This window comes from Palaemon carinicauda, chromosome 39, assembly GCF_036898095.1.
Source record: "Palaemon carinicauda isolate YSFRI2023 chromosome 39, ASM3689809v2, whole genome shotgun sequence".
NCBI lineage: Eukaryota > Metazoa > Arthropoda > Malacostraca > Decapoda > Palaemonidae > Palaemon > Palaemon carinicauda.
The window spans coordinates 17,478,913-17,502,582 of NC_090763.1; the positions used below are offsets into that span (position 1 = coordinate 17,478,913).

Here is a 23,670-nt window from a genome sequence, read left to right on the forward strand (position 1 = left end):
ATAAACTTATTAAAATTAATTTTTATATTTGTTTATATTCGACCTTTCCTAATAGTAGGCGGTCTTTTCTTGGTACCGAAGTTAATTAACATTGAGCCCGTCATTTCGGTTTTACCTGTTAACATATTATGCTATTTTAATGTTTTTGAAAGAATTTCTATGATAGTCTCGTACTGTTTTCAAAGTTGAACTAACGTTTTGTTTTGTCTCTGCAGTTGTTGACGTTCAGAACGTTCAACTTGCGCTCTATCGTTACGATAGAGAGAGAATTTTCACGGTGTCACGTTGCAGTAAGAGTAACCGTTTCTAGCGTTTTGTTCATTCTTTCTTAGCTTAATGGTTTTAATTCTAATAAAGGAACTTTTTATTTGGGAAATATTTCAGTTTTTTTCCTTTAACAATAATATGTTTTAACGATATATATGATTGGGCTCTTCTCTCAGGTTCTAAGTCAAGAGAGAGAGAGAGAGAGAGATAGAGACGGAGGGAGAGAGAGCTGGATAAACGTTTCGTTCAAGCGAGTAACGTTGTTATCGTTTTTGCTCTTCTCCCTAGTCTCTTTAGGGGAAGAAGGTAAACGTTTCTAGAGTTTTATTCTTGTTCTCAAGCTTTATGCGGTGAGAGATTTTAAACGTAGTTTATTTGATCTAGTGTTTAGTCTCTTTCCAGCCACTGAATTATTTATCTTTCATTAGATTTTTCTGTTACATTGTAATTCTGTTTTCGCAATTACTAACTTTTAAGGAAGGATAGAATTGCGTGTTTCAGGTACAAACCACTTAAAGTTTCGAGTTCAGTGAAATAAGTGCAAACAGAAAATCAAAAGTGATAAGTGATTAGCGCAAAGTGTGTCAGTGTTGTGCGTGAGGGTACTTCTGTGCGTGCCAGTCGTCCTCCCAGTCCGGGACCTCTTGCAAGCTCCCAAGCCCAGGGGAGAAGCAATGTCGAAGGGCAAAAGGGTTCGGCAGGCCTTGATCGGCGCACAGAAGTATCCTCGGTGGTTGCGGGCGTGTCTTACAGAGACCGTCACTCCCACCCGCAGACGATTGAGCCCTTATTTTGCTCGTCTGCAGAAGAAATTTCGGGGAGAAAACGCTGGACTCAGGTCTCAAGACCTCTTAAACGTAAAGTCCAGACCTCTAGAGTTCAACAACCCGGATGCAGTCATTGGGTTAGCTCTGACTCTCCGCAATCATCAGGTGACTGCACACCTCCTAAGAGAGGTAAGGCGATGCCTCAACAGACCTCATCTTCTGTTAAGGCTTTGCCTCAACAGACCTTATCGTCTGTTGATCCCAAGATGACTTTGCTGCAGTCCATGCAGTCGCAGCTTGCGGTCTTAATGCGTGAGTTTCAGGCTGAGAAGGTTACACCTCCTCCTGCGAGCGCTCCGCCTCACCGCAGTCCAGTCTGCCAGGCGTACGAAGTTGAGGTTCTTCAAGCTACCTTACCGCGTTCGGAGTTGCCAGTTACCAGCGTTGTGCAGCAACCTTAACCTTCCTTAAGGCAACCTCAACAATGGGAGCAGGAGTCTTATGCCTTGAGGCAAGATTTTCTTGCAGTTAGACCATCTTTGAGGCTACAACCTTTTGAGGTACGACAACCTCTACCATCCTTGAGGCAGCCACCTCAGCTCTCGCAGCTGCTACCTCAACTTTCCTCAAGGCGAGAGCCTCAACTCTTGAGGCTAGCTCCTCAGGAACCTCAACTCGTGAGACAGGAACTGCGTTCTGCGCAGCCGCTACCTCAACTCTCGCAGCTCACACCTCAAGAACCTCAACTCGTGAGTCAAGAGCCTCTCTCTGCGCAGCCACCTCAACCCTTGAGGCAAGCGCAACTCTTGAGGCAGGAACCTCATGCTATGAGTCAGCCACCTCAACGCATGCATCTGCCACTTTCTCCTCAACTTGAGCCTCTTCCCATTCAACTTTGAAATAACAAATGACAATAATAACACCTCATTACTTTCATAACTTGCATTTGTAATCATATACATGTATGCCTACACAAACATTATGATAATGGAGGTTATTCGTATTACTTAAATAAAAAAATATATATGTATTCCTTGCAATATATTTTTAACAAATCGCAAATATGGCAAAATATCTTCAAAACAAAATGAATCATGAGTTATGAATGTAATGTAAATATTATGTTGATATTAAAACCCCATGCAAGCATGCATGAAGTAATGCAGTGTTGCCAACAGGGCGAGTTTCCCTGTCCTGAGGTGAAGTAGATTATAGATCGTATATTTAGTGCAGCTTAATTCTACGATTATCATGCCGGCTATCAAATTCATCAACAAAACAGTCTAAATCAATTCCCTCGGCACGTGCACTTTCAATGGACAGTAATGCGATATTACTCAATCTAGCACTGGTCATGGAATTTCTGAGAAATGTTACACGCCATGCAACATGCTCTGCTTCTCTTACAGCATGCTCTACATACAGCATGCTCTGCATACAGCATGCTCTACATACAGCATGCTCTGCATACCTTACCGCATGCTTCTCAGTCACACATCTTTGGTTGTTGCCAACTTACTAGACTGTCAAGCAGTTTCATAACGTTGCCTTCTAGTCTGCTGCTTTTGCACCAGTGAAACCCTCACTGAGAGAACTTAGCTTTTCTCGGATATGGTCCCTGTAGATGAGAAAGTGCTTTTCTCCCTCCTTCTGATATTCCCTTGAGGACTCTGTCATTTGGAGAGGGGCCTTTAGCTGCGTAGCCTCCTATGGACTTTTATTTAAGCATAACATGCTTCCAGGGAAGGTAATGGTTCCACTTCAGTCGCTAACCCCGTCTGTTACCACACCTGCTCCCATAGACCTTGAGCTGTGTTGCAAGACATGCAGTCCAAGCTTAGTCCTTGTTAGAGGATTTTTTGTTTACGGAGTCAGTGTGTCACTGGGAAGACGTTCAACAACCAGCAGAAGTGACTTGTTGTGACGCAGTGCGGCAACCTCAGCAACCCGATAAGGAGTTGTCTATACGACCCAGACATTCTAGACAGCTTCGGGTTGTCACTGTACTTCCTCGCTTCCCCATGGTTGACAGTTCACAGACTGTGCAGCAGTACCATGATCTTGTGTCCGGCTCCGTCAGACGACTGGCTTTTAAGAGCTCCCACAAGTCGTCGCTGTCTGGAGATTCTCAGATGGACTATGGATCTGACCAAGGAACTGGGCCTCCTGGTCAATTTTGAGGAGTCTCAGCTCGTCCCATCCCAGACCATTGTCTACCTGGGTATGGATCTTCAGAGTCGAGCTTTTCGGGCTTTTCCGTCGGCCCCAAGGATCTTCCAAGCCCTAGAATGCATCCAGAGCATGCTGAGAAGGAACCGATGCTCAGTCAGGTAGTGGATGAGTCTAACAGGGACACTTTCATCGCTGGCCCTGTTCATCGTGTTAGGGAGACTCCACCTCCCCCCCCTTCAGTATCATCTAGCTGCTCACTGGATAAGGGACATGACGCTAGAGACGGTCTCAGTTCCTGTTTCCGAAGAGAGGAGGTCTTCTCTCGCGTGGTGTAAGAACAGCTTTCTTCTCAAGGAAGTCTACATTTGGCTGTTCAAAAACCCGACCGCCGTCTCCTCTCGGACGCATCAGACACGGGCTGGGGTGCGACTTTGGACGGACAGGAATGCTCGGGAACATGGAATCAGGAGCAAAGGACACTTCACATCAATTGCAAGGAGTTGTTGGCGGTTCTTCTGGCCTTGATAAACTTCAAGTCCCTCCAGCTTAACAAGGTGGTGGAGGTGGACTCTGACAACACCACAGCCCTGGCTTACATCTTCAAGCAGGGAGGGACTCTTTCGTGGAAGTTGTTCTAGATCGCAAGGGACCTCCTCATCTGGTCAAAAGATCGAAAGCTCACGCTGGTAACGAGGTTCATTCAGGGCGGTATGAATGTCATGGCAGATCGCCTCAGCCGGAAGGGTCAGGTCATCCCTACAGAGTGGACCCTTCACAAGAGTGTTTGCAGCAGACTTTGGGCCCTGTGGGGTCAGCCAACCATAGATCTGTTCGCTACCTCGATAACCTAGAGACTCCTGTTGTATTGTTCTCCGATTCCAGACCCAGCAGCAGTTCACGTGGATGCTTTTCTGCTGGATTGGTCCCATCTCGACCTGTATGCATTCCCGCCGTTCAAGATTGTCAACAGGGTACTTCAGAAGTTCTCCTCTCGCAAAGGGACACGGCTGACGTGGATTGGCTCCGCTCTGGCCCGCGAGAGAATGGTTCATAGAGGTACTGCAATGGCTGGTCGACATTCCCAGGACTCTTCCTCTAGGAGTGAACCTTCTACGTCAACCTCACGTAGAGAAGGTACACCCAAACCTCCACGCTCTTCGTCTGACTGCCTTCAGACTTTCGAAAGACTCTCAAGAGCTAGGGGCTTTTCGAAGGAGGCAGCCAGAGCGTTTGCCAGAGCAAGGAGAACATCCACTCTCAGAATCTATCAGTCTCAAGGGGAAGTCTTCCGTAGCTGGTACAAGACCAATGCAGTTTCCTCAACCAGTACCACTGTAACCCAGATTGCTGACTTCCTGTTACATCTAAGGAAAGTAAGATCCCTTTCAGCTCCTACGATCAAGGGTTACAGAAGTATGTTGGCAGCGGTTTTCCGCCACAGAGGCTTGGATCTTTCCACCAACAAAGATCTACAGGACCTCCCTAGGTCTTTTGAGACCTCAAAGGAACGTCGGTTGTCCACTCCAGGCTGGAATCTAGACGTGGTCCTAAGGTTCCTTATGTCATCAAGATTTGAACCTCTCCAATCAGCCTCTTTTTAGGACCTCACATTAAAAACTCTTTTCCTCGTGTGCTTGACAACAGCTAAAAGAGTAAGTGAGATCCACGCCTTCAGCAGGATCATTGTTTTCACATCTGAAACGGCTACATGTTCCTTGCAGCTCGGTTTTTGCTAAACGAGCTTCCTTCACGTCCTTGGCCTAAGTCGTTCGAGATCCCAAGCCTGTCCAACTTGGTGGGGAATGAACTGGAGAGAGTACTTTGCCCAGTTAGAGCTCTTAGGTACTATCTAAAAAGGTCTTAACCTTTACGAGGACAATCAGAAGCCTTATGGTGTGCTATCAAGAAACCTTCTTTCCCAAGTTCTAAGAACTCAGTTTCTTACTATTCAGGCTTCTGATTAGGGAAGCACATTCTCATCTGAAGGAAGAAGACCTTGCTTTGCTGAAGGTAAGGACACATGAAGTGGGAGCTGTGGCTACTTCAGTGGCCTTCAAACAGAACCATTCTCTGCAGAGTGTTATGGATGCAACCTATTGGAGAAGCAAGTCAGTGTTCGCATCATTCTATCTCAAAGATGTCCAGTCTCTTTACGAGTACTGCTACACCCTGGGACCATTCGTAGCAACGAATGCAGTAGTAGGCGAGGGCTCAGCCACTACATTCCCATAATCCCATAACCTTTTAACCTTTCTCTTGAATACTTTTTATGGGTTGTACGGTCGGCTAAGAAGCCTTCCACATCCTTGTTGATTTGGCGGGTGGTCAATTCTTTCTTGAGAAGCGCCGAGGTTAAAGGTTGTGATGAGGTCCTTTAGTATGGGTTGCAGCCCTTGATACTTCAGCACCTTAGAGTTGTTCAGCCTCCTAAGAGGAACGCTGCGCTCAGTAAGGAAGACGAACTTATTTAAGGCAGAGTAATGGCTCAAGTCGACTTCCTTACCAGGTACTTGTAATTTCATTGTTATTTTGAATAACTGATAATATGAAATACGGGATACTTAGCTTCTTGATATACATGTACACTGGTTTTCACCCACCTCCCTGGGTGTGAATCAGCTACATGATTATCGGGTAAGTTTAATATTGAAAAATGTTATTTTCATTAGTAAAATAAATTTTTGAATATACTTACCCGATAATCATGATTTAATTGACCCACCCTTCCTCCCCATAGAACCAGTGGACCGAGGAAAAATTGAGGTGGTGTCAACAAGAAGTACTGCAGTACCTGGCCACAGGTGGCGCTTGTGAGTACACCCCCCTCTTGTATAGCGATCGCTGGCGTATCCCTTCCGTAGAATTCTGTCGGGCAACGGAGTTGACAGCTACATGATTATCGGGTAAGTATATTCAAAAATTTATTTTACTAATGAAAATAACATATTTCTAATCATTTGTTGGTAGATGTTTGTTTTAGATATTTCATTACTATTATTATTATTATTATTATTATTATTATTATTATTATTATTATTATTAATAATAGCTAAGCTACAACCCTAGTTGGGAAATCAGGATGATGTAAGCCCAAGAGCTCTAATAGAGAAAAAAAGCCCAGTGAGGAAAGGAAATGAAGCAATAAATAAAGTACAAGAGAAATAAAGAATATTTAATATAAAAAAAAAATTCAAGAACAGTAACAGCATTAAAATAGATCTTTCATGTATAATCAATGAAGAGAGACTTAGTCAGCCAGTTAAACATAAAGCCATTCTCTGTAAGTTTGAAGTTCTGAAGTTCCACCAATTCAACTGCCTGATTATGAAGATCATTCCACAATCGGTCATAGCTGGAATAAACTTCAAAAATACTGTGCAGTATTGAGCCTTATGATGGAAAAGACATGACTATTAAGAGGTAACTGTATACCTAGTATTACAAGCAGGATGGTACTCTCTGGAAAGATCTGAATGCAAAGGATGGTCATAGTAATGAAAAATCTTATGCAACATGCTTAAAAATCTAACTGAACAACAGTGCCAGAGATTAATATCTAGATCAGGAATAAGAAATTTAGTTGACCGTAAGTTCCTGTCCAACAAATTAAGATGAGATTCAGCAGCTAAAGATCAAACAGGAGAACAATACTCAAAACAAGGTAAAATGAAAGAATAAAAACACATCAGAATAGATTGATCACCAACAATCTTGAAAAACTTTCTCATCAAGTCATATTTTTTGCAATTGTAGAAGAAACAGATTAAGTGTGTCTCAAAAGTAAATTTACACTCAAGGATCACACCTAGTATTTTAATAGAGTCGTTTAGAGTTAAAGAAACATTATCCATGCTGACATCTGGATGTTGAAGAGCCATTGCCCTCAGCCAACTTACAATCATACTTTAAGATTTGTTAGGGTTCAACTTCATGCCACATAATTTTCACCATGCACTAATTTTAGCTATATCTCTATTTAGAGATTCAGTAACCCCAGATCTACAGTACATTCTGAAGATGGAATTGAAACAAAGAGAGTATAATATTATCTGCATATGCAACATTCTTGTTTTCTAATCCAAACCACATCATGTATATATAATATGAAAAGTAATGGGCAAAGAATACTAGCCAGAGGAACACCAGATATCACATTCCTATACCCACTATGATGCCCATCAACAACAACTCTCTGCAATTTATGACTCAAAAATTCAATAGTAATGCTAAGAAAAGACCCACCTAATAAGGTTGAAATCAAGGTCCTCATGTTTAACATGGTCAAAGGCAGCACTAAAATCAAGGCCAATCATATGAACTTCCTGAGCACAAACAAGGGATTTCGATACATCACTGGCAATTATAAGAAGGTTATCACAAGCTCCAAGGCCTTTACAAAAGCCAAATTGCAAACCATGGAACAGATGAATTTCTTCAGCATACCTATTTAGACATTTTGGCAAAAGGCATTCAAAAACTTTAGATAATATGGGAGTTATGAAAATTGGGCGGTAATCAGCTGGACTTAAGCTACCACAAACACATTTACATAAACAAGTGCTAAAAGAAACTTGGATCTTGCTAACTTGCAGAAAATAACATTATGAGCTAGGAAATAAGCAGTCTTTATACAAAATAAAGGAAAAATACGATTTGGTCTACACCTCCATATGCATCAAGGTCCATCAAGAGAGTTTTAATTTCACGTTACTGTAAAGCTAAACCAGCTAGTTTAGCCTCAGGAAAAGAGGAATAAGAAAGATCGAGTTTTTCATTACTATGCTTTTTTGTCAACAGTGAGTTACAGAGCCATCTGGTTCAAGTAAGTTGGAGCTGTTAAGTCTTCACCAGAGTGAAGATTTAAAGATAGCCCATCACTTATGGTCCTTGGTTGTACTAGAAAGAGTTTCTTTTCTGGTTAAATTGGATATTCAGTCGAAGCATAAACTATCTGAGGAACAGCTCTTAGTTAAGTATAGTTATTCAATGTCAAATCTGGTGTGTCATCCTTTCAAAGGTGATAGGCCTTCTGCTTCTCCAAATAAACTTGTCTACAATCATCATTGAACCAGGATTTTTCTTTCACTCGGTACTTTAGCACACAAGAAAGGATACGCTTATCAATTATGTTGACCTGATTTTCATTCAAAACAACTACAGGCTCAACACTTTTGCAATTGTGACCAATTCAGATTCAAAAGATCACTCAAAATTCCATTCCAGCCTGCTTAAGATTTTATATAAATCTTACATGAGTATAACACATCAGGGACAAGTTGTTGTCTTAACTACTAGTGAAATCAGGGCATGATCAGATGTCCCAATTGCAGATCAAACTCCACCTGTTATAATGTTAGGAGAGTCGGTATATACTAAGTCCAAGCAGTTATCAGACCTGTGAGTAGCTTCACTTCTGATTTACTCGTAGCTTGATTCAGAGAGAAAGTCCAAAGCTCTTAAGTCGTGGTGATTAGTAGGAGAAACAGAATTTAACCACTCACTAAGCTGAGCATTGAAATCACCAGCAAGAACAAATAACCTTTTTATCTTCTTGTATTTTAGCCATAACCGTAAAAGATAATTAAAGATAGAATCATCTAAGTCCAGATTCCGGTATACTGAACAAAAATAGAAGTTCTTACTTTACTTTTTTTATTTTAAGGGCTGTATTGGTCCTATACAGCAGGGGAATCCTACTCTCTACAGGATCTCTACAGTTATCTTATCATGTTCGTTCAAAATCATTCAACATTTCACACTGCATATTGCCACAAACTTTTCTTACCCAAATCTCCTGATATCCATATTCAATGCATGATTTATGAGAAGCAGGTACTCAGTTGTAATGTACAGTGCCATTCTCTTATATCATTATTATTACTAGCTAAGTTACAACCTTAGTTGGAAAAGGAGGGCTCCAACAGGGAAAATAGACCAGTGACGGACAGTACTACATTGGATCCTTCTCTCTAGTTACAGTTCATTTTTCGTTTGCCTACACACACATCGAATAGTCTGCCCTATCATTTACATATTCTCCTCTATCCTCATGCACCTGACAACATTGAGATTACTAAACAATTCTTCTTCACCCAAGGGGTTACTGCACTGTAATTGTTCAGTGGCCACTTTCCTCTTGGTAAGGGTAGAAGAGACTCTTTAGCTATGGTAAGCACCTCTTCTAGGAGAAGGACACTCTAATATCAAACCATTGCTCTATAGTCAAGGGTAGTGCCATTGCCTCTGTACCATGGCCTTCCACTGTCTTGGGTTGCAGTTCTCTTTCTTGAGGGTACACTCGGGCACGCTATTCTATTTCATTCCTCTTCCTCATGTTTTATTAAAGTTTTTATAGATTACAGTATATTGGAAGTATTTATTTTAATGTTGTTACTGTTCTTGAAATATTTTATTTTTCCTTGTTTCCTCTCCTCGTTGGGCTATTTTCTCTGTTGGAGCCCCTTGGCTCATAGCATCCTGCTTTTCCAACTAGGGTTGTAGCTTAGCAATTGATAATAATGATAATGAGGAAAGGCAATAATTAAATAAATATACTAAAAGAGAAGTAATGAAGATAAAACGTTTTAAGAGCAGCCAGAAAATTAAAATATATCTTTCATATATAAACTATAAAAACTTCGAAATACAAGAGAAAGAGAAATAAGATAGAATAATGTGCCCAAGTGTACCCTCAAGTAAAAGATGTCTAACCCAAGACTGTGGAGGACTATAGTATAGAGGCCATGGCACTACCCAATACTAAAGAAAAATGGTTTGATTTTGGTGATTCCTAAAAGAGCTGCTTACTATAGCTTAGGAACCTATTGGAACCTTTTCTATCCTCACCAAGAGGAAAGCAGCCACTGAACAATTACAGTGCAGTAGTTAACCCCTTGAACAAAGAAGAATTGTTTGGTAATCTCAGTGCTGTTGGGTGTATAAGGACAGAGGAGAATGTGGAAAGTATAGACCAGACTACTGTATTTGATATATATGTAGGCAAAGGGAAAATGAGCTGTCTGGCCAGTCAAAAGACCCAATAACTCTCTAGCAGTACTATCTCAATGGGTGGCTGGTGCCCTGGCCAACTTACCACTTTAAGAATGGCATTCCATTTCAAAATTATGATATAATAACATGGAATGTGTTCAACTCTATTTTTAAAAAAATTCATTTGTTTACACCTCATTATAAAATTTTAATGGCCGTGTACTCCAGCTTTGCTGTTATTTATCCTATGTAAAGGACTCAGGTTTGTATAGTTGAAAATACAAATTATCTCCAAATTTGTCATGCTAAGTAAAATCAGCCCTCATTAACATCACAATTGCTTCATTTATTCTCTGCTGTGACTGGCTGGGAAATGTTCATAGCTTAATAAGTGACTGAAAGATCTGACAAGTTTTAGTTGAACCTTTTTTCCCTGATACCTTCAGTCAACAAACCCATATGTATAGGTAGATTCTGAATATGAAGTGCCTTACTATGATGTTTTGTCCTCTTTGGCAAAAATTTACATTGCTGTTTGCTTGAATAGTTTTAGAATGCATTGGCATGTGTGTTATATCTGTTTGATTTCTTCCAGTTCATAGCACAGTAGCAGATATGGCAAGACAAATGTTAAGGGATTGCCAGTATGATCTACTAGAATTAGAACAATGTAAGGACTGTTATCGCATGTCAAATGAAAAGTCGGATAAGTACTGGTTTTGCAAGCCCTGTCGACCGCCTCACAAGTTAGTTTATGCCAAACAAAAAGGATTCCCATACTGGCCAGCCAAAGTAAGTATTGTGCACTATTACAACTTATAATCATGTATATAAATTCAAAACTATTTCTCACTTAAGCCTATAATTGGTATGAAGAGTTTAGTTCTTAGGAATACACCATTTCTTTATGTAAAATTCCTCAACTACCAGAAATATGGTCAAGCTCATGGTGATATGAGTGATTACCATCAAGTGAGGTGAAATTTGTTTCTTGATCTGTAACCCATTACTTTTACATAGCCTTTGCCTTTGCGTGCACCAGATCCCAGGCACTTCCAACTTCAGTCGAAGAATTATGTTTTATAATAGGTTTTAATAAGACAGTTTTTAGTTGAAGTTTCCAACCCATTTTCAAGTAAATTTTCTGAAAAGTTTACACCATTTTCATGGATTATCTGGTAATTTTTACCTTTTTAGTTCTTTATTTGTGGGAGTACTAACTGTTAGATAGTTAACCATTTATTCCTTTTTAATGTTTTCTTTTTAATGTTTTCATTTCTTCAGTTTTATGATAACATTTATTTTGCATTAGCAATGAATCATGAATCACATGATTAGAATGTAATGTCTATTGTTTAGTGTGTTGCCAAGTTTTTCAAGGAAAGCACGGTGTCTCCTTACTTACTATGTTTTTGTTGTGTAATGTAAAGGAGATTTCCTATTTCTAGTTATTACTTTAATCCTTTTGCAGTTTGTTCAGTTTTGTGTATTAACTTGAATTTATACCATCTTACATTTCAGCCAGAACTGTAAATATTCTTTCTTAATGTACTTTGGTATGCTGTAATTGATTTTGGATTATTTTTCTTCACTAACAGAATTGTTCTCAAAAGTAATTAATGTTTGTGTTTTATGATATAATTGATACTGTATTTACCATTGACTGTAGGTGAAGAGGGTTTCCAGGTAATGCCTGTGCTGCCTTTATATCAAGTTTTGACTTAAATCCTCACTGTTGGTGTAGTGTTTGTTGGTGTGGTAAGGTCTGTTTTCTTGATTTAATTTGTGATGTTTGACAGACTGGAGATTGCATACACTTATTGTTCTCAGTAGAAAGCAGTATACCGGTAATAAGCATTGTAAAAGTACATTTGGCAATGCCTCCAATCATTTGATTTCAGATTGTCTTTGGTGTCCAGTTTTGCAGCAGGCTCTTTTTTTCTTCACTTTGGCGAATCAACATTTTTGGTTCATTTCCTGAGGTTTGTTCCATGCTTTGTGATATCTCACTTGCTTCTTCCACTTCTACTGGTGCAGTAGATTCATTGTTGCACCAGTCCAGCTGTTCAGATGATGAGTATGAGGGTCAGCTAAAGGATTTTCTTTTCTCCATGCTGTACTTCAGAAGTAAATGGAGAGCCTGCAATGCCTCTTTTGCAGTAAAACCCTTAACACCCCTCCACTCCATCCTTTCCATTCCTGTGCAGTGGAGGTTTTGCTTTTAATGATGCTGGCAGAGGTTCATGTGTCAAGTAGAGGTCTTCTGACTCATTTCAGCATAACCCCTCTTCAAGTTCTGACGATGCTTCTGGTACCATCATCTCCAAACAAAGCTATACCTCTGCTTCTAACCATTTGCTTTCTTCAAGACATACCCTATTTAGCAGTTGTCACCCAGCCAAGCTAATTTTTTCAAGTACACTTACAAGGGCCCAGCATAGCTTTTCAGCAACCAGTATCTACACAGTCCCAATTCTGCCTCATACAAACTCCTGTTGTACACCATATGTTGTATCCAACTACACACCTGCCACACCTGCTTCCAATCCAAACATTCTTCCAATCTATGTGACTGCTGTTAGTCATGCACTTGACAATAGATACTTTTACCTCCAACCTCATATTTAGAACCAGTTAAGCCTGAAAAACCATCCATTTTCTTGATTGGAACTTTAGTTTCAGCAATGCTGCTTAGTGTCATTGAGATGTTAATCACCAAGATTATACTCGCTGATAGGCTCCTAACCTCTTGCATCAAACTGCTGCTAGGGATAAAGCTAGCCCCAGGTTTATTACTAGTTTTCAACTAATTCAAGCACTTTTCAGAAAGGCCATGTTAGTGATTAATCAGGTTCAACAAAGAGAGCACACTTCCTCTACTTCCCCTTTCCAATCATTCTTCTTTGCTCTCCCTCAGAGGAGGTAGCTACAAGAACTTCCACCACCGCAACACAAACCACGACACTGATGGTTATGTCACAAGGGAAGCACGGGGAATACTCACTGACACTGCACTACTGAGGGATCACCCTTCAGAGAACACCGTTTGCGCCAGGTTAGCCTGCCAAACGACCAATGTTCCCTATCAGGCACACAGGTACTGTTGACACTGTCTGAATTGAGTAACTCCCTCTAGATGGAGCGAGACGTGTTACTTTGAGTTCATCATCTTCATGATTGGTGGGAATGTTGCTGCAGCTTACTGTATAGTCTCCTCACTAAGGTACACAACACGTGAGTTTTGAAGTTTGAAGATTTTTATCTTCATAAGAACAAAATCTATTTGCTACATGCTTAACTTTCGATGCACTTCTGCTTACAAGCAAGAGCGCTTACAAACAAATAAACAAACCAACACTTATCATGCATATATGTTAGAAAAGCAATAGTCATGAGAGCAGCACAATAGTATGTCTTTATATATTGGGGCCAAAGACAAAAGTTGCTATAATTGGACAGGATTGTTAACGATACAGTGGCTGTTTTAGCTCCACTGAAGACATATCTCTGATTTAAAGGTTGAAAGGTTTGTATGTGTGTAGGAACAAAAACCCTTTATGTTAACAACCCCAGTCATGCTTTCTTATCAGTCGTTAGTGCCGCCATTGTTTTATAAGGTTTCCTCTGGTCCCTTAGTTGAAGTTAAACACTATGAAGTAAAAGAAAAGCTTCATAATGGTCAGCATTATATGAGAGAATGTAGTTAACGTCACGAGATTCATTGCATACTTAACAGGACATGGCGAGTGGGTGACAATTTATCATTCCCATGGAGGGGTTATGTGGCAGCAAGAAAGAAAAATGTGTTCATTATTTGTTTTCTTAGACTATGTGCTGTTTACTTCCAAATTACTAACATTTTACTATTCAAAGGTAAGTATAGAAATGATAGATTTTTTATCTAATCCTGTTATTCCCATTGGTGACCATTTGGATCGTTAACCCACATTTAAAGTGAATGATTCTGATGAGGCATTTGTTGAAGAAGATAATTAATTCAATTGTTTGTTTTATTTTCTTTAAACAATTTGAGAACTGTACATTCAAAAACAACATTTCTAATATTAGTGTACTGCATATCTCCCAGGTTATACGTGAAGAAAACGACTTATTTGATGTGAGATTTTTTGGAAGCCAGCATCAGAGGGCAGTTATTGAGAAATCTCACGTTCGTCCAATATCTGTAAATATTCATACATTACAGGTAAGAACATTTTCTTTATGTCAAACAGAGATTTTTTGTTACATGGATACCAAATACCGAAGTGCATTTACTGTATAACTGTTTCAAGACTTCTTACCCACCATTTCGGGGATTGTATAATTTCAACGAATCTTACTGGTAGTCACCATGCTAAAATCATAGTAGCCACCAGTATCTTTACCTCAGAGAGAGAGAGAGAGAGAGAGAGAGAGAGAGAGAGAGAGAGAGAGAGAGAGAGAGAGAGAGAGAGAGAGAGAGAGAGAGAGATATGAAATTATACACACTGTCATGCCTATCTATCTGTCATGCCTATCTATCCTGATGGGTACTAAGTTTCCTTAAATTAGTCTTGGTTTTTAAACCTCATGGGTATTTAGTTTTCAATATCTAGATAAATAAATTTGAAAATTATAAAATTTTGCTTCTTAAGGTTAAGTTTCAGCTAAATTTGTGAAATTATTCAAGTTTAAAAGTCCTTTGTAAATGGTAGAGGCAAGGGGCAGTGATGATTCTCCAGCAGGATAATGACCCTTGAGACTGGCCATATTATACATATGATCAGTGATCAAGTCCCATCTCTATCCAAGCTGGAACTAGGGAGGGCCAGGCAATGGCTGCTGATGACTAATCAGGTAGACCTATAGGCTCCCGAAAACCCTCAGTCTTAGCTCACAAAGATGGTGAGGCTTCAGACTTTGCAAGAAACTATCAAAATTAAGCTGGTCTCGAACCCCAGTCTAGCAGATTGCCCGGCAGGGACATTTTCAATAGGCTACCACAACGCTATGGTTTAATTCGACTAAGTATTTTCTTAATTATCCTACTTCCATCAGTGTGATTCAGCCATATGAAGCACAAGTGAGATCCATAGAAATAAAAGAAATTTTAATAATAAATTGATTATTTTTAGACTTTTCTGAGCTACATATGCCCATCTCCCCTCCACTGTCTACTCATGTCAAGAGGAGTTGGAACATTTTGACTTTGCGACGGGAAGGTTGTTGGCTATTTAGTCAATCCTTAACTCCTTTGTTGCCATATACTCCAGTATAATCTCGATGACTAGAGGGGGCAGTGCTTGTAGCAAAACAATATGGAAAATTATTTTTTTTTTAGTATAGAATTTAACATTTAACAAGCTTTGAGAAACAAGGTATATGAAGCCCAAGATTTAATGAAATAAATTTTTTGTTAAAATTCTGTTTTTTAATAAATAAAAAAGTTAGGTCATCAAAAATTTTATGAATTTTTTAACTTTATTATTTTTCAACCTGAAATAAAACTTCTAAAAATAGAAATATTTAGCAAAAGGTAAGGAGGTGTATGTTGCATTTATGGATCTGGAGAAAGCATATGATAGAGTTGATAGGGAAGCAATGTGGAATGTGATGAGGTTATATGGAGTTGGTGGAAGGTTGTTGCAAGCAGTGAAAAGTTTCTACAAAGGTAGTAAAGCATGTGTTAGAATAGGAAATGAAGTGAGCGATTGGTTTCCGGTGAGAGTGGGGCTGAGACAGGGATGTGTGATGTCGCCGTGGTTGTTTAACTTGTATGTTGATGGAGTGGTGAGAGAGATGAGTGCTCGAGTGTTTGGACGAGGATTAAAACTGGTAGGCGAGAATGATCATGAATGGGAGGTAAATCAGTTGTTGTTTGCGGATGAAACTACTGGTAGCAGACACAGAAGAGAAGCTTGACCGACTAGTGACAGAATTTGGAAGGGTGTGTGAGAGAAGGAAGTTGAGAGTTAATGTGGGTAAGAGTAAGGTTATGAGATGTACGAGTAGGGAAGGTGGTGCAAGGTTGAATGTCATGTTGAATGGAGAGTTACTTGAGGAGGTGGATCAGTTCAAGTACTTGGGGTCTGTTGTTGCAGCAAATGGTGGAGTGGAAGCAGATGTACGTCAGAGAGTGAATGAAGGTTGCAAAGTGTTAGGGGCAGTTAAGGGAGTAGTAAAAAATAGAGGGTTGGGCATGAATGTAAAGAGAGTTCTATATGAGAAAGTGATTGTACCAACTGTGATGTATGGATCGGAGTTGTGGGGTATGAAAGTGACGGAGAGACAGAAATTGAATGTGTTTGAGATGAAGTGTCTAAGGAGTATGGCTGGTGTATCTCGAGTAGATAGGGTTAGGAACGAAGTGGTGAGAGTGAGAACGGGTGTAAGAAATGAGTTAGCGGCTAGAGTGGATATGAATGTGTTGAGGTGGTTTGGCCATTTTGATAGAATGGAAAATGGCTGTCTGCTAAAGAAGGTGATGAATGCAAGAGTTGATGGGAGAAGTACAAGAGGAAGGCCAAGGTTTGGGTGGATGGATGGTGTGAAGAAAGCTCTGGGTGATAGGAGGATAGATGTGAGAGAGGCAAGAGAGCGTGCTAGAAATAGGAATGAATGGCGAGCGATTGTGACGCAGTTCCGGTAGGCCCTGCTGCTTCCTCCGGTGCCTTAGATGACCGCGGAGGTAGCAGCAGTAGGGGATTCAGCATTATGAAGCTTCATCTGTGGTGGATAATGTGGGAGGTTGGGCTGTGGCACCCTAGCAGTACCAGCTGAACTCGGCTGAGTCCATGGTTAGGCTGGAGGAACGTAGAGAGTAGAGGTCCCCTTCTTTGTTTTTGTTTTGTTTTGTTTCATTGTTGATGTCGGCTACCCCCCAAAATTGGGGGAAGTGCCTTTGGTATATGGATGTATGATGAATCAAGAACAATTAATTTCCTTAAATATTATACCTATTTCTTATATAGAGAGAGAATACAAGAATATTTTTTGTCTGTGATATATTACAATCATATATTGTATGTATTTACAGCCCCTTTTAGCAATTTCTATTGGTAATATCTTAACATAGGGAAAAAGTGTTAAGTATTGGGAAGTGATGGTGATAAAGACATTGTATTTATTTACTTTTTATTACCTTTTTGCTCTTATTATTATTGTTATTATTATTATTATTATTGTTATTATTATTATTATTATTATTATTATTATTATTATTATACTGAAGAGTATTATGTCATTACTTCAGTAATATACAGTACACATTACTTTTATTTATATTGAAGAGTAGCACAACACATTAGAAGGTACTGTATATACAGAAAGTATTGCCTAGATTTCAAATTCTCTTATTATAAAACAAATTTTCTTATGAGAAATTAAGGAAATTAATTTCATGCATTCCATAAGTCCATAAATACACATACAGTACACAGCAATTTTTTAAGTTTTTGTAATGGTAATTATTTAGGCTGTAGGAACGTAGAGAGTAGAGGTCCCCTTTTTTGTTTTGTTTCATTGTTGATGTCGGCTAACCCCCAAAATTGGGGAAGTGCCTTGGTATATGTATATATTGTGACGGGCCGAGAGAAGGTTGTGAACTCAAAGGCAGGATGCAATAGACTGAGTTGTTTATTAAGGAACACTCTCCTTTATATACAAAACCTCAAGGCAACAGGACATAACATGTTCGAGTGACAGACAATATTACAGAGCAAAACCGGAGACATGATCATTCAGGTTCTTTTTAGTGCGAGGGAAGAGCGCAGATACAAGCATAATATATACAAAATTATTATGTACAATTGTGTGACACACGGTTGGTACATGGCTCCCCCCCTAAAAATGACATACTGTACATGTTAAATAGGGCGCCCTGATCTAGAGAGGCGAACTGTAGGCGGGTCATTTGGCAGTAGATAAGCAGGTTTTAGATGATCAATGGAGACCCAGTCTTCTTTGCCACGAATGTTTAGTAGGAATGCTTTCGGACTGCGTCGGATCACAAGGAAAGGGCCCGTGTAAGGGGGCGTTAGTGGTGGCTTGCTAGTGTCGTTGCGCAGGAAGACGTGCGTTGCAGAGTGCAAGTCCGTTGGTATGTGATGCTTCGCTGGGGGCTTGTAAGTCTGGCGGCACGGAGTAAATTTTCCCACGACGTGACGTATGCGCTGGAGATCGTCGGAGGAGGTTGTAGAAGGAAAAAATTCGGCAGGGACGACCAACGGGTCGCCATACACCATTTCAGCTGCCGAGACGTCGAGGGCGTCTTTAGGAGTGGTCCTTAGTCCCAGGAGGACCCAGGGAAGCTGAGTAAACCAGTTGCAATCCTTGCAGCGGGACATCAAAGCTGCTTTGAGGGTGCGATGAAAACGTTCAACCATTCCATTAGCAGCGGGGTTGTAGGCCGTTGTCTGATGTAGGGTGATGCCCAGGAGATTCGCTAATGACGTCCACAATTGAGAGGTGAAAGTGGTTCCTCTGTCAGAAGTAATATGCTCAGGGATACCGAATCTTGAAATCCATCCAGAGAGTAAGGCAGATGTACATGAGGCGGACGTTGCAGTTTCCATGGGAATGGCTTCAGGCCAACGAGTGGAGTGGTCGATGACGGTAAACAGGTAACGATGTCCTTGTGATGTGGGTAGGGGGCCTACAACGTCGATGTGAATGTGTGCGAAACGAAGCTGAGGTTGAGGAAAGGTGCCCACTCCTGAATCCGTGTGTCTATGTACTTTGGAAGTTTGGCAAGAAGTACAGGCGCGGACCCAATCCTTAGCATCCTTAGAAATGCCGTGCCAAATGAACTTTGCCTTCAGCAGCTGTGCAGTAGAACGGCACGAGGGATGTGAAAGGCCGTGAATGAAATCAAACACCTGTCGGCGCATGGGAGCAGGAATCCAAGGTCGCGGTCTACCAGTACTGACGTCACAGAGGAGGGTGGTGTTGGAGTCTTCGAGGGGAAAGTCTTCCCAATGGAGGGACGTGCAGGATGTCCTACAAGCTTGATACTCTGGATCCTGTCGTTGGGCTTCAGCCAGGGCGTTGTAATCCAATCCCAGTTGAACGGCAGCCAACGTGTTTCTTGACAGGGCATCGGGAACGGGATTCATTTTCCCAGGGACGTATTGAAGGGTGTAATTGTATTCAGCCACGGCGGAGAGATGTCGGCGTTGACGGGCGGACCAGGCGTCAGACTGTCGAGTGAAGGCGTGCACCAGAGGCATGTGGTCTGTGCGAATGACGAAGGGCGTACCTTCTAAGAAATGGCAGTGACGGACAGCCAAGTGCACCGCCAGCAATTCTCGGTCGAAGGTAGAATAACCTGATTCTGCCTTGGACAGTTTTCTGCTGAAGAAGGCCAATGGGCGGGACGAGCCTTTGACCACCTGCTCGAGTACTGCACCAATAGCAACGTCGCTGGCATCGGTGGAGAGAAGGAGAGGGGCGTGTGGGATAGGAAAAGTGAGAGCCGCAGCAGTTGATAGGGCCTTCTTTGCATTGCAGAAGGCTGCTTCTTGAAGGGGACCCCACTTCAGGTCCTTTGGCTTGCCCTTGAGGGAGGCGTAGAGGGGAGCAAGAGTGGCGGCAATGGCTGGCAGAAAACGGTGATAATAGAATTCCTGCAGAGCTTTGACGGTCGAGGGCGTGGGGAAGTTCTGAACGGCTGCTACCTTCTCAGGGAGGGGATGGACTCCTTCAGGAGTGATACGGTGCCCTAAGAACGACACTTCGTTGGCGCCAAAGGTACACTTGTCGTACCGGACTACAAGGCCGTTTTGTTGCAGGCGGTCGAGCATGATGCGCAGGTGACGGAGGTGTTCCTCTTTTGAGGAGGAGAACACAAGTATGTCGTCCACATAACATACACAGAAAGGGAGGTCCCCTAAGATGCCATCCATGAGACGTTGAAACGTTGCCCCAGCATTACGAAGGCCAAAACAGGAGTAATTGAAGGTGTATGTACCAAACGGAGTGGTGATGGCGGTCTTGGAGATGTCTTCTGGGTTCATAGGCACCTGATAATAACCCTTCAGGAGGTCGAGCGTAGAGAAAACCTTTGCTTTGTGCAGGTAGGAGGTCACGTCGGCAATGTTTGGGAGGGGGTAGTGATCCGGTTCTGTTTGCATGTTCAGGCGCCTGTAATCCCCGCACGGACGGAGGGAGCCGTCTTTCTTCAGAACGATGTGTAAGGGTGACGACCATGGGCTGGAGGCCTTTTGGCAAAGGCCCATTTCCTCCATTTCGGCGAACGTCTGTTTGGCGGCTGCCAATCGTTCCGGTGCCAGACGTCTGAATTTTGCGAAGACTGGGGGTCCCGTCGTCTTGATATGGTGATAAATACCGTGCTTGGCAGGAACCGTGGGCGTTTGGCGAAGTTCTGGACGGAAAACTTCCGGGTACGACGTGAGGAGGTGGGCGTAGGCATCCGTGGGTGCGCTGATGTGGAGAGCGAGGTTAGAGGGGGCGGGTTGAAGAGGTGTCGACAAGTACGAGTCTGCGTTGACCAATCGTCGGTGGGCGACATCGACCAGAAGGTGGAAATGAGAGAGGAAATCCGCACCGAGGATTGGCATTGTGACGTCAGCAACGAGAAACTTCCAATTGAATTTACCGTTTCCGAACGATAATGTGAGGTTCTCGTAACCGTAGGTGGGTATCGCAGATCCGTTGGCAGCTACCCAGCGGACGTCGGCAGATGTAGACAGACTACGTCGTGCCTTGAAGAGTTTCCTTGGCAAAAGAGAACGACAAGCACCCGTGTCTACCAAAAATCGCACGCCCGTTCCTGCATCCTGTAAAAAGAAAAGATTAGAAACATGGGAGGCCACCGCCACAAGCGATGGCCTACTTACACGTTTTTTGGCCACTGACAATCCTTGGCACATTTCTTCGCGGTTGCCCCGAATCTGAAGTGGTAGTAGCAAAACTGCGGCGGATGGGAGGTAGTAAGTGGCTGTAGAAGTCGTTCGTTGGGGCGCGAACGATTGGTGGGTGGTGGGCGGCTTTGTCGCCGCTTCGGCACGTCACGGGGTAGGCGTGTATGTCCTACGGCATTCATGTCAGCTTCGGTTGACGTTGAATAGGCATCTTCGTCGTCAGGTGTGGAGGCGTTGATGGAGGTCTTGAAGTGGCTGTCCATAAGGGCGTCGGCTTTGGTCATCAAGTCCTTTATGGGTAAACTATCGACATCGGGTATGGCAGCGCGTACAGGTTCGGGTAAACGGCGTATCCAAAGGGCACGAAGTAGGTTCACCTCACGAGGAGAGCCGTCTGCGGCAGGTTGAAGGCGAGCGATACTGGTCATCTCCCCGAGGGCAAGCGAAGCCCTTTGGTCCCCCAACGGTTGTTGCGAGAGCTGAAAAAGCTTTGCTATACGGGCGGCTGGCGACGGCGAGTACTGCTGCAGAAGGTATGTTTTGAGGGCGTCATACGCTATTGGCGTGTCTCCTTGTTCACAAAGCCAGTCGGATATTTCTGGGAAGGTGTCCTCGGGTATCACCGCGAGAACATAATCAGCTTTGGTGGTTGAGCGAGTCACGCCCCTGATACGAAACTGGACTTCTGTGCGCTGAAACCAAGCAAACGCCTCTCCGCTGGCAAACGATGAAAGTTTGAGTGGAGCGGCCGCAGCACCAACTGCCGTAGAGTCCGTCATAGTATCAACGATGAAGGGGCGAGGGGGTGGGGGTGGAAGGCAGTGGGAGCGAGTCAACTTCCGGGGTCACCAATGTGACGGGCCGAGAGAAGGTTGTGAACTCAAAGGCAGGATGCAATAGACTGAGTTGTTTATTAAGGAACACTCTCCTTTATATACAAAACCTCAAGGCAACAGGACATAACATGTTCGAGAGACAGACAATATTACAGAGTAAAACCGGAGACATGATCATTCAGGTTCATTTTAGTGCGAGGGAAGAGCGCAGATACAAGCATAATATATACAAAATAATTATGTACAATTGTGTGACACACGGTTGGTACAGTATGTATGTAATTATTAAAGAATTTATAACCCCTATAATTGGAAATAAATAAAAGTGAATACTGTAATTCACAATGAGAAATGAACTCGCTCAACTTTTGAGGAGAGTCGTTGCTGGCTTGAGGGAGACGATAGAGGAGGAGGAGGTGGTGGTGGCTACTGCTTGGAAAGAGAATCTCCCCCCATGAGAACTTCTGGTAAAATATTGGAAATTCTCTCTCTTGAATGACATTCACCGTCACTAACTGAATCACTTGATTTACCCTTTCGGGACACTGATTTTCACCAATTCATCAAAAGCCCAGTTAATGCAGCTAGAAATTGTGAAACATAGAGAAGGATGTGATAGAATTGATCATAAACCCTTCTCTGGATTCCTGTAACAGGTTATTCCTAGTCCCCAAAGGTTCAAAAGATTGGAGATCAGTTCTAGATGTCTCAGCACTCAACAAGTTCACAAAGCTTCCTAAGTTGTTGATGGGAAAACCCTCAACAGTTCTGGTAGTGATCAAATAAATAGATTGAATGTTATTGATAGACCTCTCGGATGTACATTTTCACTACAGTATCTGATTCATCAAAATTCAAAAAATTACATTCGCTATTTCAACGGATCAAAGGTTTATCAGTTCAAGTGCCTATGTTTTGGGCTCAAGACGTTCACTAGGATGATGCCCCCATCTTGAAATGGTTAAGGTTATTTGGACTAAGAGTCCTTTTGCTCCTGGACGATTGGCTAATTTTTAAAGATTCATTGGATAGGATTTGAGTTCTCAAGTAATTTGGTTACTCGGGTTGTTAGATTGGTTGGGAGTCTTAGTCAGTGGGAAGGAGTCCCTCCTTGATTTGTCGGAGAAGACTGTATATGAGATGATAATAGTATTAGTTCCTTTTTAGGTTTTTTATGGGAGAAGAAAATCAATACCTTTCTTTTTTGGCTATGAGAAGTAAAAAAATACCAAAACATGTGCTGGTGCAAATGTGGATGAGGCTTCTAGGAACTAGGGTCTCCTTGGAGAAAGTTGTCCCACTGGGTCATCTGAAAATGAGGCGTTTTCAGTTTCTTCTCAAGGCTCACTTGAAAAAAGATGACTGATCCAGATGCTGTAGCTGTTCCATCAATGGTAAATCAACTTCAATACTGAATTGAAGGGATGATCACAGTCACTTGTCTATTCCAGCCATTAAGGGATATGAATCCATGCCTAATGCTGCGCTGAAGTATTTCAGATTAGATCTATCCATTTCAGGTATTATAGTGGATGTGTTCAGATCATTCTATATTGAAAGACCTCCAGTAGTAAGGTTAGTTTATGGAATTTGTATGTGGTTTTATAGTGATTAAAAGGGACAAGATTTGAACAATTGGAATATCTATCTTTTAAGGATATTATTATTAAAACATTTTTTATGTTGCCTGTAGCATCGACTAAAGTGAATTACAAGGGTTATGGTTCAAGGTAGGCTTTGAGAAGTACAGTATGATCTTGTCTCTTTTACTGTTCATCC

The 23,670-nt window shown here is 41.9% G+C and overlaps 1 protein-coding gene across 4 annotated transcripts in view; it reads left to right on the forward strand.

Annotated features, from left to right (window-relative positions):
- Positions 1 to 23,670, forward strand: part of LOC137631042 (zinc finger MYND domain-containing protein 11) — a 202,189-nt gene that overhangs the window by 107,598 nt on the left and 70,921 nt on the right. For all 4 annotated transcript variants that reach the window (XM_068362614.1, XM_068362612.1, XM_068362611.1 and 1 more), the window contains 2 exons: positions 10,792 to 10,988; positions 14,284 to 14,400. In XM_068362614.1, coding sequence (XP_068218715.1) covers positions 10,792 to 10,988; positions 14,284 to 14,400 — 314 coding nt within the window. The remainder of the gene's footprint in view (positions 1 to 10,791; positions 10,989 to 14,283; positions 14,401 to 23,670) is intronic.